This window comes from Pleurodeles waltl, chromosome 6 (genome assembly GCF_031143425.1).
Source record: "Pleurodeles waltl isolate 20211129_DDA chromosome 6, aPleWal1.hap1.20221129, whole genome shotgun sequence".
In the NCBI taxonomy this organism is placed as follows: domain Eukaryota; kingdom Metazoa; phylum Chordata; class Amphibia; order Caudata; family Salamandridae; genus Pleurodeles; species Pleurodeles waltl.
The window spans coordinates 1,445,852,528-1,445,870,210 of record NC_090445.1 but is presented as its reverse complement, the minus strand read 5'-3'; the positions used below and the strand labels follow the sequence as shown (position 1 = coordinate 1,445,870,210).

Sequence of the window (17,683 nt, the reverse complement as noted above, 5' to 3'; positions counted from 1 at the left end):
TTTCGGGCATCCTTGCCCTTGTTCACAGGCCAAATGCGAGGCAAATCATTACGTCAATTGCAGGCACATGATTAAGCATTAAATACTCCCCTATAATGGGCCTCCAGTGAGTCACAGCCAGTGCATGTTGGTATACGTAGTCCTGCAAGTTCGTTTTTTCCAAGTGGGTGTAATTTTCACAAGCCTCATATTTAAACACAGTACATTACCCTCCAGTGGGCTGAATTCAACGTCGAGTTAGCAGATTTGCTTGTATTTCCTAAACTGTTGAACTAAACGCGACATCAAGTGAGGTCACGCAGCCCTGCTCCTTCTGCAGTGGTGCTCCCTCCATGGCTGGACATATCTTCCAATGTTTTCTGAATATGGATTCTATGTCTTTACTTTCTTTGCTGAAAGTGAGAATTAGACGAGGGCACATTTCCTCCTTGTCACTTCCTCTTTTTACATCCTTATCTATCAGTGTTTCCTGTCAAGGCATCCTCTTAGCCCTTTTCTCACTCAGTTCAATGTTTGTTCTTGAATATCCACGGCGCATAAAGCGTTTCCGTACCACATTGAATTGATTCACCATTTCTTTGTTATTGGAACAGTTCCGTCTCATTCTTAGAAATTCACCAAACGGGATGCTCTTTATCAATGGTTTTGGAGGAAAACTGCTCCCATGTAAGACACTATTAGTAGAGGTCACTTTCCTAAATACATTTGTATTGATTTGATCATTGTCTACATATACTCTAATGTCCAAGAAATCAATCTGTTTGTCATTGATATCATAAGTGAAGCTCAAACCATATTCATTTTCATTCAAGATTTTAAAATACATTGCAAATTCCTCCTTGGTACCATTCCAAATCAAAAATAAATCATCTATGTAACATAGCCATAATACTACCTTATCCAAATATTCAGAGTATCCATCCTGCCATGCTATTTCCCTTTCCCACCAACCCAAGGTTAGGTTGGCATAGCTTGGAGATAGAGAGATGCCCATGGCAGTTCCGCGCACTTGCTTATAGATGTTTTTTGTCAAATAGAAAGATATTGTTATTTAAACATAACTCCACCATCTCCACTAACATTTCCGAGTGGCTTTTTTCTTCGACTTTTCTTTGTCGTAAAAAGAACTTTAATGCATTTAGTCCTACTTCATGTCTGATTGATGTACAAAGTGACACTGCATCCACTGTCACTAACTTGTAACCCGATTGCCATTGAATGTTATCTATTGTTCGCAAGAAGTCTCCCGTGTCTTTGATATACGAACTAAGAGAGGAGACCAATGGAGCAATGTAATGATCGACATATCTGGATATGTTTTCAAACAGTGATCCACAACCAGAAATGATGGGTCTTGCTGGAGGATTAACTAGTGTCTTATGGATCTTTGGGAGAAAGTAAATGGTAGACAGAATTGGATAACTTGGATTTAAATATTTAAATTCTTGTTCATTAATCAAGCATTCATTACGCCATTTTTCCAATTTCTTTGTGATCAACTCCTGTATATCATTTGTGGGATAATTTCTCAATTTTTCATAACTCTCTTTGTCATTTATTTGTCTCATTGCTTCTGTAACATAGTCCTTTTGATTGAGGAACACAATATTTCCTTCCTTGTCTGCGGGTTTGATAATGATATTTTGATTATCCGCAAATTGTTGTAAAGCTTTCCGTTCAGATGTAGTTAGATTTTCACCTCTTTTGGAAGGTTTGACATATTCTAATCTTTCCAGATCATTAATAACCATTTCATAAAATAAATCCACTTTATTTCCTGGATTTAAAACAGGAAAAAAATTTGAAGCTGGTTTAAAATGGCTATATTCATGAATATTTGTTGATACTCCCATTGTTTCCAATATCTGACTTGATGTCATCTCGTTGTCTTCTAAGTTGTTCATTAAATCATAGCAGACTTTTACATCTTCTATTTGATCAATTATTAAGCCCTCATCATTCTGTGTGTTTTGTTTATCTCTGGATCTTGGTTGATGTTTACTGAAATGTTTTGCAAGCTTGATTTTTCTGATGAACTTATACGTATCTGTTTTAGTTTCCACCCTGTCCATATGATGTTCAGGACAAAATGACAAGCCTTTGTTTAGTACATTCTCTTCTTCCTTTGTTAATATGTGATTAGATAGATTTATCACTAATTTTTCTTCTTCATACTTTTCCACATCCTCTATTATTTCCTTTGTCTGTTGCGCAGAGGATAGTTCCTTCTTTCTTTTGCCTCTTCTGATTTTTCTATGTCTGATTGTATGTTTTTTGAGTGGCCTCTGCCCACACTGCGTCCTCGGCCCCTGCCTTTTGATGTTTGTTGGTCCATACATATAATCTGCATTTCTTCCAACAACGTTGTTCTGGTGCTTACATTTCCGGATTCTTCTTCTTCACTGATTTCAATATCTGATTCACTTATTGTTTCCGACATTGCTGGAATTTTTGATTTAATATCCTTAGAGTGTTGTTCCTTGATGCGTTCAAATCTCTTTGCAAAAGTTAGCACAGTACCATTTTTGTAATCTAATTCATCCCGATTAAATTTTCTTTGTTTCCGTAATTCTATTTCAGATTCATATTTATTAAGTCTATCCTCCATTTTCTTCCTACATCTAATTAGTTCTTCTTGATTGCTCATATCTTTAACTTTCTTCCAGTGTTTGTGCTTCCTGTATGGCATCCCAGTGTAGGACTTTCGATTTAACACTGCGGCTACGTTATGGTAGAGTAAAGCATATATATATATATATATATATATATATATATATATATATCAATCAATCAATCAATCAAATTTATTAAGCGTGCTACTCACCCGGTAGGGTCTCAAGGCGCTGGGGGGGGGGGGGATGTTCTGCTCAAAAAGCCAAGTTTTGAGGTGCTTTCTGAAAGTTAGGAGGTCCTGGGTCTTGCGTAGGTTGGTGGGGAAGGAGTTCCAGGTCTTGGCGGTGAGGTGGGAGAAGGATCTGCCATCTGAGGTGGTGCGTTGGATGTGGGGGACTGTTGCAAGGGCGAGGTCGGCGGAACTGAGCTGTCGAGTTGGGTTGTGGAAGTTGATGTGTTCGTTGAGGTAGGCCCGTCCGGTGTTGTGGAGAGCTTTGTGAGCGTGGATTAGGATTTTGAAGATGATCCTTTTGTTGATGGGCAGCCAGTGCAGGGATCAGAGGTGGGCGGAGATGTGTTTGTGGCGAGGGAGGTTGAGGTTGAAACGTGCGGCTGCGTTCTGGATGGGCTGGAGTTTTCTATGAAGTTTGGCTGTGGTCCCTGCGTAGAGGGTGTTGCCGTAGTCCAGTCTGCTGCTTATGAGGGTGTGGGTGACCGTTCTTCTTGTTTCTAGGGGAATCCATTTGAAAGTCTTGCGTAGCATGCGGAGAATGTTGAAGTAGGAGGATGATATGGCATTGATTTGCTGAGTCATGAAGAGAGAGGAGTCCAGTATGATGCCGAGATTGCGTGCAAGGGTGGTGGGTGTTGGGGTTGGTCCTAGGATGGTGGGCCACCATGAGTTGTTCCATGCTGTCTTGTTGGGACCGAAGATGATAATCTTGTTTTTTTCTGAGTTCAGTTTGAGGTGGCTTGCTGTCATCCAGTTGGCGATGGCGAGGAGTACGGTGTGAAGGTTATTCTTGGCAGTAGATGGCTTCCTCGTGAGGGAGATGATGAGCTGGGTGTCTTCAGTGTATGAAAAAGAAAAAAAAAAATATATATATATATATATATATATATATATATATAATTTTGACTGGTGGAAAGTGGTTACAGAACAGGAGATGGACGAGGCACCAGGTGATATTCAGCAGAGAGAGTCCAAACAATTGCTTGGTGGAACTGGTGTGCTTTTACAATTTTGCATAACTTATGGAAGTTTTCTTCGAGGCAAATGAACAGTGAGAGATAGAACCAGCGCATCACACATCCGTACCTAATCATGTTTGTTCGTTTCCAGACTGTTGGAAAGTCTTCTGTGGGCTCTGGACCCTAAAAGTCTAGTCAGCTGGTAGAGTTCCAGTACCATATAACACTAGCATCAGAAATTCCTTCTTTGAGACATTGGCCTCGAGCCAGTTGTGTGAGACACTCAATGACTAGCCTTCCTTGCACAAACCAATCAATCAATGTTTACTTTACCTGGGGAAAATTATACAAATTGCGCATATGTAAAATGGATGCAGTCTCCTAAATATATGTGTGTGTGTGTGTGTGTGTGTATATATATATATATATATATATATATATATATATATATAATAATAATATAATATAATTTGATTTTGGAGATCTCTGTTTAAATCTCCTCAAGAGATAGTAATCAAATGTTTTACTAAAAACTCTACCATGACTGACGATCAAACGATGCAGGCCTGTGAAGCTTCACGGTACCCCTATGCCTTATTGGTATAAGCCAAAACCAAAAGTGTCTGTGAGACAGCAGAACATCTCTCCACTAACAGTGGATTTGCTAATATGGACCTGTTAAGTTGCTAGGTGCCTCTAACATCTACCTCGATGTTTCAAATAAGAATGTCTAAACTGAGGCACTAAATAAATCCAACTGCGGCCAGCAGTTTCCAAGGTACAGAAGCCATCAGTTTGTTTTAAGTAAGACCGCAGAAAACGGGTGGACATAGGAAAAGACTAAAACGAGCAGCACAGAAGTTGTTTTTATTTCAGAAATATTGAATTATTGCCCTGATCATATCAAGAGCAACATACAGCACTGTAGACTTCAAATGCATTGAAATTCCACCACTGATTTGCAAAAAAATGTCCATCACCTCATGGTAATCTGTATCTCTGCATTGTAGTAGTAATACACTGAATAACTAGATTCAGACATTGTAGACCTGAATGATAATACAGGTTTATGAACATTCCCCTTAACAAGCTAAAATAACACCATACATTTGCTAGCCATGCCATCTTTGCTATGTCTAGTGGTTAATGAAATCATATTTGTTCATGAAATCCTGTGGAATTTATTAAAAATTCCATATTTCACCAAATGTGTTTGGTATAAAAACCGGATGCAAGGGCATACCTGGGATTCAAAACTCATATGACAAACTGGCAATAGGCTGGGTCGGGGAAAAAAAAAATCTCTTGGTCTCAGTTTTATTGTCCTCACAAGACATATTAAGTTTAAATCAGTATCATGAGCGACAAAATCGCACAAGATGTGTTGCATGTGACAACTTGCAATAGCCTTAAATTTCAGGAGATTTACCCAAGCTCTAGCTATCACACATACTGGTATTGTAAAATTGTACAATGTAATAAACCAAGAACCATAAAGGCTAGTCATACCTCATTATCACCTGCTTCACCACTCAAACTGCTCCATTTATCCAACCGTATTTTAGGAATATACTTCTCTTTAATGCAATACCCCTGGCTGAATATTGCCATTCATTGAGTGTGAGTAGCTATCCTTCCCTGTATTTGGTCCCAGCCTTCACACTACCTCTGCAGTTGAAATGATCTGGACAAAAAACATGGCCAAACTCGCATTTTTCAGTCAATCATATCTTGTTTTGTATACACTCTTCCTAAGTTGTCTCCCGCAAACTGGGGAGAGCATGGCAAGATGCGTGGCAGGGATGCCTCACAGAGGTATCATCTAAAGAGTGGCATTATGTCAGAAGACCTGTACTTCTGTCTTCGTGCTGCAGTGCATACCCTCTCATTACAATTAGAAAAGTAATACAACTTCTAGGAATGTCACATGAATTTCAAAAGTTGTCATTGGATGTGGGCTTCTTTGTTGTTTCTGCTGGTAGTAAGAGGTTTCATCTTGTGCTGCAGTGTAAGCAGATCTCTTTGTGATGGCCCTTGTGGGTGATCCAAGGTGGACATTACGAATATCAGGAAGTGCCAACATGACAATTGTAGTCACTGCTGCTCCTCACCTTCTTCCGAGATGGAGCCAATGACATACTAGATCCTGAAAGTCAGGGGTTTTGGTCCCGTTGATGGTGGTCCTGGCAGCACGGTGGATTCTACTAAATGTACTGTATGGTCTTGAGCACTAGTTGTCAGTATGACTACTCCTTTGGCTGCTAGTCTTCAACTAGCAGGTGAGTCCTGTGTTTCATTGTTGTGGATCATTCTTGTGACTTCCCTTTGTTTCTTTATTTTTCCATATGGTGCCATGCAATGCGTTTTGTATTAATGCACACATTACATAAAACAACCACTTCAGTGTTTTAACTCCCTTTCTATAAGTTCTCACGCCTTTGCTTTCTATCTTTCTAATGCACTCTAGGTCACACCTAACGGATCCTGAAATTGTGCACCCTGGGGCAGTGTGTGCATTAGTGAGACTTCTTCCGAACATATTCAGCGAACAACAACCTCAGGTAATATAGAGAATGGTATCTGTTTTCAACCTTTGTTACATCATATGATTACACATTTAATAGAACTACAATAACTAAGAAACACAAAAGGATCTTCAAAACTAATTACTGAGACTGTCCATATTGTTAGAGACCAACTCTGGTTCAAGATACAGGTATGCCTCTGCTCTCTCCTTGAGATGGTTAAATGCCTCTTATGCCTATGGATAATAGTAGCTCATATTCTGCAGATGATAGCCACATGGGAGCAATGGTTCTGGGTATCAAGGATGCACCTCTCACTGGTGAAGGATTAAAGAAGTCTGTATTTTATTTCAGACTTGGATCGGCTAAAGAGTCATGCACAGACCTTGCAGTCTACCCTGTGCGTTCTGGATCTAGATGAGAGGGTGGCTCTGTTTCCGAGCCTTAGCACAGCTGACAACAGTCAGGCTGGAACACTACTGAGGCCCGACTACCTTTTACCTGTACTTGTGTCGGAGATTGGTGGAACACTGGTGCTCCTGCTAGCCTAGTTTGAGACTGTGGTACTAAGAATTAATGAAACGGTCTCTGTTCTTTGGGTCAGATCTCTTGCTTTTTTTTGTTGTTGGTATGGCTCTTCACCGTCACTTTTCAGTGCTTCGAGGCATTCTCTGCAGCTCCTATGGTCTCATTGATGCGCTTGCTGGTCAGTGTCCTCTTAAACAGCATTTCGCAGTAGCAGGTGGCATACAGTACCAGGGCTGCAGTTTCAAGGCAGCACCCAGCATGTTCCTTGTCATCCAAGAAGAACCACTGGTCTCAGCCAATCTTGGACCACTTGGCAGGAGTTTTGATGTTGCTGGACGTAAATTCCAAGTTATATCCAATTTAGAGAAGTTGTTGAAGAAGCTCACTGACAATCAGACTAAAAGTGTTCAGGGCCTTGTTATCAACCAAACAAGCTCGCTGTGTCCTAGCATGCTTCTCCAGCAGTAAGTAATGAGAAGCTGGCTTGATATGGCTCCCTGGACTTCTTCAAAGTGATAACTACCGTCAGTGGCCTGCACAAGTGGTTGGTTTTCCGTCTGCAGGATTTTCTGCCTGCTAAGGGTAAAACATCTTTTGACTGGAAAAACAGAAAGCTGTTTTGTAGGGGAATGGTGAAGGGGCCAGGACTTTGCTGGAAAGCTAGAGTTCCTGGGAGTTGCTGAATCACTGATTGCAGGTGGGTTCAATGGGGTAAGTTTCCAGGGTACAATACTAGAAGTGAGTTTGGGCAAGCAACATCCTAGGGACGTGGCTCCCATGAGTGATGACTGCTGACCAGCACTATTACACGCAGGCCTCTCACAGTAATAGGAATTTGATGTTCTGTTGATGTATGTTTGACGTTTGTGTACATAAAATGTCCTAGCATCTAGTCTGTCATGTAGAATATCTGATATTAGTAACTAACGTCATGCTGAGGATAACATTTCTAATGTAGAGACTCGAACAGACTGAAGGCTTTATCTTGTGTTCAGGGGATTTTATAACTAATAGCTTTTTCGAGGGTCTGGCGGATTGTGGGAACTATTGCAAATAAGCTGGGCTCATAACCAACAAACCTACGGTTGATCCCTTCATTTAGCTGTGGGTGAAGCAATTATCGATGTATGGAGGAGCCCCCAATGGCTCTGTCATTGGTCATTTAATGGCTGCAGCCTGTTTCTTTAGGGTGGACCTTTTCCTATGTATATTAACAATATCATGGTCCTCGCAGGCAGGGAAATAGTTAATGGTCTTCACATGAAGGAAAAAAATAAAAGAACGTCAGGGTACTAAGTTTCTTTTGAGAAATGAGATCTTGTTTTGAGGGGTTGTATCTGAAAAACAGAATAAAAATGCCATGCAAGGCTAAACAGCATAGTTTCACACCTATCATTCTGATTTCATAAAAGTGGATCACAGGGATCCCCACTGAAAGGAAATGGACCTTAGATGTGTCAGACAATTCTCCACCTGAGAGCAGAGATGCCAAGAGAAAAATAAGACCTTAAATCTCCCATTGCATCCTCCGCTGGGGTCATTAAGAGGATCCTGAAATGAACATCCAAGAAGCTGTCTATTGTGGGCTCTAGGTACTTTTCATACTTTCTGAGATATTTCTGTATGTACAAGTATGTATGTATGTGTGTAATACAAACCCAACTAAAGGGCAGCAGAGTGCTGTTCAAGGACAAAGTCAATAGGTGTTTTAAGTGGAAGTTAGATTCTGGGAGTGATTGTGGTCTGTCACATCATCGTGATGCAGTGTTCTTTAAAGAGGTTAGGCTTCAGTTCTTTCTTAAATTAGACTAGGGTTGGACCAGGCCTAACAGATACATGGATGTTAATACAGGTATTGAGAGCATGAATGGAGACTACCTGTGGCCTTGTTTTTTTCTTTTTTGGATTAATCTCCTGCCTGACAGTGTCCCGACTGTGGGTGTGGCAAGAAATGGTGGATGTGAAGACTGGCGTGCCAGTCAAAATCCTTGGTACATGGTGCAGTTGGTTTTGAAGATGGTGCAGGGTGGCGAGGGTAGGGTTGATTATGATTAGGAGATAGAGGGAGAAGGATGTGACATCTACACTTGAGGACACAGCCGCACAGCTGCATCTGAGACATCACGTGCAACAGTACACCATGCATAACACTCATTACAAAGAACGTACTTTAAATGTTATTTTGTTTTGTCCTTAGCCATGTTCTCTGATCTTTTTTTTTCTTTCTTTCTTATCGTCGGGGTATTTATTATGAACATTCTCAAAGCCGCCAATAGCGCTAACTTTTGAGTGTCAAAGCAGAAACGTGTAAAATCGCATATCTTGCCATTTTGGAAGGTGTCACAGGGCAGACAGTCACCGGTGAGGGGAATTCACGCTGTAGGCCAGAAACATCAGTATTCATGCATTCGAGAGTGCTGCTCGGCTTGTCCAGGTGAACACGCAGTGGCTCACGGGAAAAGAAAGGCCATCATGAAACTAGTGCCACTCAGAGTAACTTGCACACTTCCTGCCTTGCATTAGGTCCCAGACACACTGGCTTGTTGTTCTCTGTTCCATAATGTTCTTGTTACGTTGACTGGCTCGCCTTTCCTTCGGAGAGTCACTCCTCCAGAATGTTACATCTCCCTCTTTCCTCAGTTGAGTGACATGCCCCCACTGACTGTGGCGCAGTCATGAAGGAAGCGACATTTAGTGACCAATGAATATGGTCACTGCGCGCGCCAGAGCTGATCGGGGTGCGGGAAGGGAGATGTCATCGCCGAGCGCGCCGTGGGGAAGTTAAGAGGGTGCAGAGGCCACCGCTCAGCGCGCGAGGTCCGCTAATGGGAAGAGCACCTCCCCTCCCTGGTCACAATAAATGCACTTCCTGCAGGTGAGACCATGCCAGACTTTCGGTGCTAAGCGCATTGAGATGGCAGACATGTGGTTCTCTCCAGACATTAAACGTGTGAGATGTGAATAGAAAGAAATCTAAAAAGCCCTGAAAAGTGAAGGGGCAAAAGCTTGTTTTCCCACATATTGATTAAACGTCAGCTGCATCCGTCCACGCCCCCCACAACGCCCATATTTGTCTGCTCTTTCCCTGACCCAGACAAGCAGAGTTTCTTGTTCAAGTTTGCAGCTCTTAATTCAGATTGTAAAATTCCTCTCGACCCTACCATTTGCAGAACACTACGTGTAAACTGTGCTATTAGAACACGTTTATTGGGGTGTGGGATCTATAAGTTGCAGAGAGTATTTTTGTGGATTCCTTCCTTAACAGTCACCTGTAAGTCAGGGGCTAAGTCGCTATTTAAAAATAGTTTTTGTAGTATATTCCTTAATGAGTGTGATTCCTGTAATATAAGGAGGATTTGTAGAGCGCTGCTTGTCACTCGTGAGGGTATTCAGGCACTGAGTAGGTGAGTGTAGGCGTGTGTTAGGTCTGGGCCTGAGTTCAGGCAGGCTCGATGGTCACACAAGAAGACAAATTCCCTTGTCTGACTTTGCCTGTGTTCCGAAACCTCTCCCTCTTCCTGGAGTAAGCCTTGACTGCTAGCTCTCACTAACTTTGGTAAGTCAAGTGTGCAAACGTTATTGTCCAATTGAAATCAGGTAGTATCTCAGCACCTGGCACACCAAAGGCAAGTAAGAGTATCCACCACAGGTATTGCCCAGTAACCACTTGTCTTTATTTCCTCATGTGTAAACAGTAGGAGCTCTTAGAACTAGGCTCGGTTCAGGTAGTGAGTGCAATAGCAAACATGGCAATGCCACTAACAAGGTGGGCAATTAATTGGGAGAGACAAGCACCACCACTGTACTGCTAAATGTACTGCTAAATATGGCCCTGTTAAGTATGTTTTGACTGTGGAACTAGGAAATTTGAGATCTAGTCATGGCTTTACTGCTTTAACAAAATATGTTAGAAAAAACACTTTAACAGAAAGCTGGAAAAGGCACCCGGCAGTCTCATTATCGTGTAGAGGACAGTTCCATGGCCTTGCAATGAGCGACAATCCCACCCAGTTGTGGTCTATGGTGGAGGGTGAGAATTGTGGATCCAAAGGGCATATTATCACACCCACGACGACCTTACATACATCCACCTATTGATCATGGAACAAACTCCTTTTTGAACACTTAGAAACACAACCAACTGCTAACACAGATCTAGAAACTATAAATTCTTTTCAAACCTGGACCCACATGACCCCAGCAACTATAGACCGATTACAGATGGTCCTTTCCCTGGGCAAACTGATAGAAAGAGCAGCTTTCGCCCAGATGTTTCAATTTATTCAAGATAACTCCATACATTCAGACTACCAAACTGGAATTTGCCCGGGAAGAGGCACTGAATCTGCCCTCACCGCCATCTGGGATGATCTTAAAAACACAATAGACTGCAATGGAGTTGCTGCACTAGTTCTCATGGACCTCTCAGCTGCTTTTGACACAGTTGACCATGATATACTAACACAAAGACTCTGCAAAGCCGGCATAGAGGAGACTGCACTTGACTGTATCGCATCCTACCTTCAAAACAGAACTAATGTCATCTATATTTCCCCCTTTCTCGTCCAAAGCATACTTCACAAAAGCAGGGGTCCCTCAAGGCTCAGTCATCTCACCCATGCTTTTCAACATCTACATGATGGCATTACAGACAATGATCCGTGAATCTGAACTCTCATGCTACAACTATGCAGATGACACACAAATACTCCTTAAATTGGAATGCCCCAAACACATTGCAAGCTCTCAAATCTTCAGTTGCCTCAGAGCTGTTGATCAGTGGATGACATGGAGCCATCTCAAACTTAATGCTTCCAAAACACAAATACTCACATGATGTGATTGGAAAAATTATGACCCACTCTGCTCCTGGCTGGACGATCTGGGGCCACCTCCTTAACTATCTAAGGAAGTAAGAAACCTTGGGATTGCCCTGGACTCCAAGTTAACAATGAATGCTTAAGTGAAAAAATTACCAGGATCTAAGTTTGTCATCATGAAAACTCTGCGATGCATCTTCCCTCACCTCGGTTTTCCACACAAGCAGCAGGCTACTATCTCTCTAATACTGTCTAAACTGGATTATGCCAATGTCCTCTATCACTGATCAGAACTTGGCTGCCAGACTACTCCTAAATGTAAAGCCACTAGCCCACATCTACTCTGCCTTGAGGGCCCTACATTGGTTACCAGTTGCCAGAAGATCCACCTTCAAGCTGCTTTGTATCACCCACAAAGCAATACATGGAACAGGACCGTTTTTCATCAAGTATTAAATCACCAAATTCATTCAACAAAGAAACCTCTGCCCAAGATTGGCACCCCACCTCCAAACCCCACCATACAAGAAAAAGACAATAGGTGGTACATCTTTCTCTGTTCAAGCGGCCAAACTATGTAATTTATTACCTCCAAATATAAGATCCACAGATAACTACCTTATCTTCAGAAGACTACTCAAGAGTTGTCTCTTTTCTACATAACCACCATACTGATCAGCAAGCCCGTGGCCCCGCCCCTTCTACAATACAACGATAATAAACGTAGAAGTTTGACAGCTGCTGCTGGCGGTGGGGGGTGACAGTGCTCCTCCGCCCCAACGGAGGAGCCACCCCTGCCCACAGTATAAGACCCTACATGTGCCCTGTTGGCATCCTTAACCTGGTCATAGCTAAGAGTGGTCACTGAAAAGTAGGCTTCCAATGGCAAGTTATCTTCTAGAAATAATTAATTTTTCCAGAATTTGTTAACTAGTTGTCTGTTAGTTGGCTTTTTAGATGTTTTGCTTGTTCTAAGAATGTGCACAATTTTTGTATTGCTCTGTTACTTTTGTTTGATTCACCCGGACTCCTATCAGAGTTTATTCTTACTTTCTCTGTGTGTACTGGTAGGCCCTCCTCTGCTGCTGCATTATTATTTCTACATCTCTGTAATGTCATAACGTATAACGATGGGGCTTTACAGAAAGACTCGGTGAGAACACAGAACCCCTAAATTTACACATTGACTGGTCTGCTCACCAATGTACATGGGGTGGGGTCTTAACTGATGGGTGGTGCCTTATGTGCATCCTGTGAGATTGATGCAAAAGGAATTTATATATTAAACATAAATTCCAGATCACATGAAATAGGTGCAAGTGAGAAGTAGAAGTTGAGTCGAAAAACCTTAAACAATGTGTAAACGCATAACTGTATTACACACTGTATCTAGTTTTCAATCTAGTGCACTACTGTTCAGTTTGTTCTCCTGCGGCAGCACTTTGTGCACTGAAATGCGCCTGCTTCACACTTGGACCTACCTCCTTTAAGCTGGAATTCCTCCATTAAGGTGACCCTCTGGGTCTCTCTGAAGATCCTGTTCTCCTCCCACACCCATATCACTGCTTAGAGGCTGAGGCTGTTTGTGCTGGATCGTAACACAATTTAATTATTTCATATTGGAAATGGATGAGCGGCTGGCAGAAACGGCATACCTTGATCTCAAAGCACTGTGCCATGGTGGTCTGAGCACTGTATCTTCATCTCACTGAGATGTTTATTCAACTCCCCATCATCAACCAGAATTTCAAGCTCTGCACTCCCTCAAGCCATTTGCCGACATTTTCTTTAGTAGCTTGAGTCGTTTTATTGAAGCCCGTTAAGGATGCTGCCTGGGGCCGCGCTTGACCTTGTTCTACTGGCCTCCTCCCAGCTTTCCCAGCCCTCTGCCACAAGCCTTGTAGCATGAACTCAAGAAAAACCTAATTCTTTGAGCCTTCATTTTATCCTATCTACTAATTACTCTCAGGGGCGTATCTTGGCCAGTAAGATTGGGGGGAGGGAGGTGTTTCAGATTTTCCAACAATCACGCTGGTTAAATTACATTAAATGAGAAGTAGGGCATGAGGGGGGCTTAAGGAGCAGTGGAAAGGGAGGGGCGTGGATTGTTAGGGATACTTAAAACTCAGTAGTTTTGTTACATAAACCATTTTAAGACCTTTAAAACAGAGATGGTAGTGTGTGTGGGTGTTTTTGTTCTGTGCGTATATGTTAAAATACCAAGTGAAATCTGACAAATACTTCACAATACCCGACTTAAAGAATCTGTACCGAACAATTTACTAGAGAATTCATTTATTAGGGGGATCTAAAACTCCAGACACCCATGATTCCTCTTGCAGGTCTAATCTAGAAATGGTCTCAGTCCCAGATACTCCTTCACTGAGTCCTGGTGCTAATTTTCTTAGTCCCTGTGCTTGAACTTTTTTCCAGGTCCTATGGCCAGCTCTGTGTCTGTACCTTGAGGTCCTCTTACCTGAGTCATTGTGCCTCTGAAGGCCTTTGTAGCACATCAAGTCCTGTGTTCCAGTTGCCCACGGTCTGCAGGTCCTGACCGTTATCCTTAAAGTGAAAGATTGATGGCCAAAAGGAACAATCACCAGCCATTATCCTCCCTTCCTTAAGGTGTACAGAGTAGGTCGTGGTGGTTGAATCACCGAGTGATGAGATCCAGGTCTGGGTTTTGACATAGGCGAGCTGGGCCCAAGTCACCTTGCTTCAGATGGGTACATTGTGCTTTCCTACCAGATTGCTTGAAATCACGATTCCAGACCACTGATGCATGCTCATTGTCTTTCAGCCTATTTCTAGATCTCCTTTTCTTCCTTTAAAAGCTTATTTACCCTCTGCCTTCTTTCTCCCCCAACAGCTCCCACCACCAGTTTGGTGCAGATGATCTGGAAGGGTGCAAATATGCTTTTGCCTGAGGTGTTATATGAGCAAAGACCAGCCCTGGCTAGATCTGTCGAGGGCAATACCTCAAACCTGGTTGCCTTTCTGCTGCCCATCATTGCAGTATATATTGTCCTACTGTCTGGTTCAGTCCTTTCTACTGGAGATGGAGATATCTATACATAATATGAGATATATGTCTCTGCTCATCACCTTGCTGTCCATATCCCCCGCCCCTGACCATCCCTCGTGGTCACATACCGCTCCCCCCCCCTCCGCCTTCACCCCCCAGACAACTGCCTTTTTATATATGAAAATCAATTGAGCTTCATGTGAAACAAGCTGCTTTCCTGCCAATAGTTAGATTTTCGCTAAAAACACATTTTTACCGGAATTCTTGTCGCTCAAAAAAGCTCATTTCAGCCTAAAGAAGTCAGTGTGGTTATTGGCCTGCCATACTGTAATTGACGGGATCAATTGTGCTCCATTATATGCCCCATAGAGGGACTTGGCCTTTCACTTAGCATTAATCTGAACATTTTTGGAAATTTTGACGTGAACGGGGGGAATCAGCCTGCATCTTCCAGGCGATGAGGTGGGGCGGGCTGCAGTCTGCAGACCTCGTTTGCGGGGGACGACGAAAGGGTCGTGTTTTCACTGTAGAATGTCACCTACTGTGACGCATCTTCACAAAAAATTAAAAAACGCAAACAATTGGCGCAATGGACAGCAGCATTTCAAGTATATTTGAATTTCAGAGACCTTTCTAGCTCAACGGTCTAGAGTCGCCTGGACCGGTGTTGGGTCTTGACCGCTTTGCGATGAGGAAAAAAATCCTATATAAACCTAATTACGCGTTTCAAACAAACATTTGTGTCTGCACCATGTGTAATTTAAAGTTGTTTGATTATCAGGGCTTAATTTGAAAAAACAAAAAAATGTAAAACAAAATATGTATTTCTGAGGCACTCACTTGTCGAATGCCGCCAGTGTTGCCAAATACCAGGGCTTTATTCCTCTTTCTTCCACCACTATACACTTCCTGTCTGGCCCATTCTTGCGAGTTCCTCCCTGCGTTCACCTTTTGTCACTGTTTTCCTCTTTTCTTTTTGCCTTCTCTTTCTTTTTCCGCCTTTCTCTTCCCTGAGCCTGTTCGAAGTCTGATAATAAAAAATAAGCCCGGCTCTTCAGAAATGGATCGCGGCGCCCACCACTTGCTACCACGGGCACAAATTAAGCGCTTGCCTAAACAACCTAAGAGATGTGCGATCAAACAAGGAGCAAAAAAAAAAAAGTTAGTGCGATGCTACTCTTCATTACAAAGGGAAGGCATGTTGGCTGTAGTAGTTCGTAGCGCAAGAAACAGGCACCGGAGAAATTTACTTCACGGCAGCATTATTCAGATAATTTTAGGAAATTCGTAGTACACTTGTAATGCCAGTTTCCCACCCTTACGCCACTTTACGTAATTACACGCCACTCCCAGTATGAATTCACCGCAAAAGCAACATTCTCTGTAACATTTTACCAAATGCATAGGAGCAAAAGAACACGAACTGCGGTTGTGCGTGGTGCTTAAGCTTATGCGTCCTTGTACCAAAAATAAACGTAAGGACGCTTTTGTGCTACAAAATGATGCAAAAGTGACATTTTGCTTAATCACGCGCCCATCATTCTCGACTAGCCTTTGTAACACTTGCTTTTTCTTTCATTATATCAGTTTGGTCATATCTCTCACCCAACGAGTCTGTGCACTTTCACCTGTGCTCCTTCCCTATGTTCTTCTGTTTTTCTCGCAATACTCCCTAGGCTTCTGCTTTCTCACGCTGCCTCTCGTTTCCCTCCTCCTATGTCAGCATTCGCCATTTTCTCCTTCTTTGTCACACTTTCACGCCCTATGAGTTCGCTCCTTGTCTCTCCCACACTATGCTGTGTCCGCATCCTCTCTCTAACGCTGTCTCAAGAGCAGCCCTCCCTCCCTTCAAACAACCGCTAAATTACTGAAATATCAGCACTGCTCCCCTGCTGTATTTCACTGCCCCCCTGGGTCTGATACAACCATGAAGAGCACACCCTGAGCGTGACACCCGGCACGCGCACAAGAGAAACAAGCATTTGCAATGCAACGGGTCTCCCGTTTGCTCATGTTAGAGCAAGTAGCGTTGTAAACTCCTAACCCGACTTTTCACCTATCGGCAAAAGTGTGTTTATGTACGTAACCGAAAAAGTGCAATTAACGTTGTAAAGCGCCCGCCTTCTGCCAAGCGAAATCGTGCTAGTAAATTACAGAAAAAGTAGTCCACGAGCCAGACAGAAAACAGCGAGCCTCGCATGTTTTCTGTACTTGGTCGATGCGCTTGAGGAGGGCTAGCCACCGGAAAAGGCATGACGTATACATGCCTTCGACTAATGAAAGCAAGCAGATTTTATTAGGCAAGCCCACGAATCACTGAAAAACACTGACGTGATGTCGACAGGGCTCCGAGCCCTTTTCTAAACACTAAAGCGTCTCGCTGCGATACGCATGCGAGAGCGCATGCAACGCAGGCGTGACCCTAAAAACAAGCAATGGCAAAGCCAGTATGTCTCGGCAATGGGTGACCTATTGTTTTTGGCAATGGGTTGGGGGTGGTGAACGGGATGGTGGGTGGGGGTGCGAGATACCGGCTGCCCACAAACTTTAGGGCAAGAAATGAGCACAAAATGGGCAGAGAGGCACAAACATAGGGCAAGAAATGTGCAAGGAGACAAACAGAGGGGACAATACATAAACAAAAAACAACGAATAAATGCAGCAATCTTACATGTCCATGTTCTATGATAGAAGGAAGCAGAAATTAGATAATTTTTTGGGACAAATCGGGGATAATCCTTTCTGTTTTTGCCAAGGATTGCCAAAGCACAATCAAACTGAATGTACTTGTTTACCAGACAGAGCCGAATGGGAGCGTGCTTTCCCCTGCAGCTTGGGAAGGGACAAGGCAACATTGAAAGGCCTGGGACTGGGGCTGTAGAAGGCCTCCTCTGCCCTCTCTGCCTCTCGCCCTACTCTTCCCTTCAGGCCTTTATCCACGGTGTCTTTTCTTGCGGAGCCTACCCCTGCTTGGGCCACCG

At 42.9% G+C, this 17,683-nt stretch overlaps 1 protein-coding gene across 2 annotated transcripts in view; it reads left to right on the top strand.

The window, feature by feature from the left end:
• Nucleotides 1-17,683, top strand: part of WDFY4 (WDFY family member 4) — a 778,336-nt gene that overhangs the window by 223,517 nt on the left and 537,136 nt on the right. For both annotated transcript variants that reach the window (XM_069240880.1, XM_069240879.1), the window contains exon 14: nt 6,272-6,365. In XM_069240880.1, the coding sequence (XP_069096981.1) occupies nt 6,272-6,365 (94 nt within the window). The remainder of the gene's footprint in view (nt 1-6,271; nt 6,366-17,683) is intronic.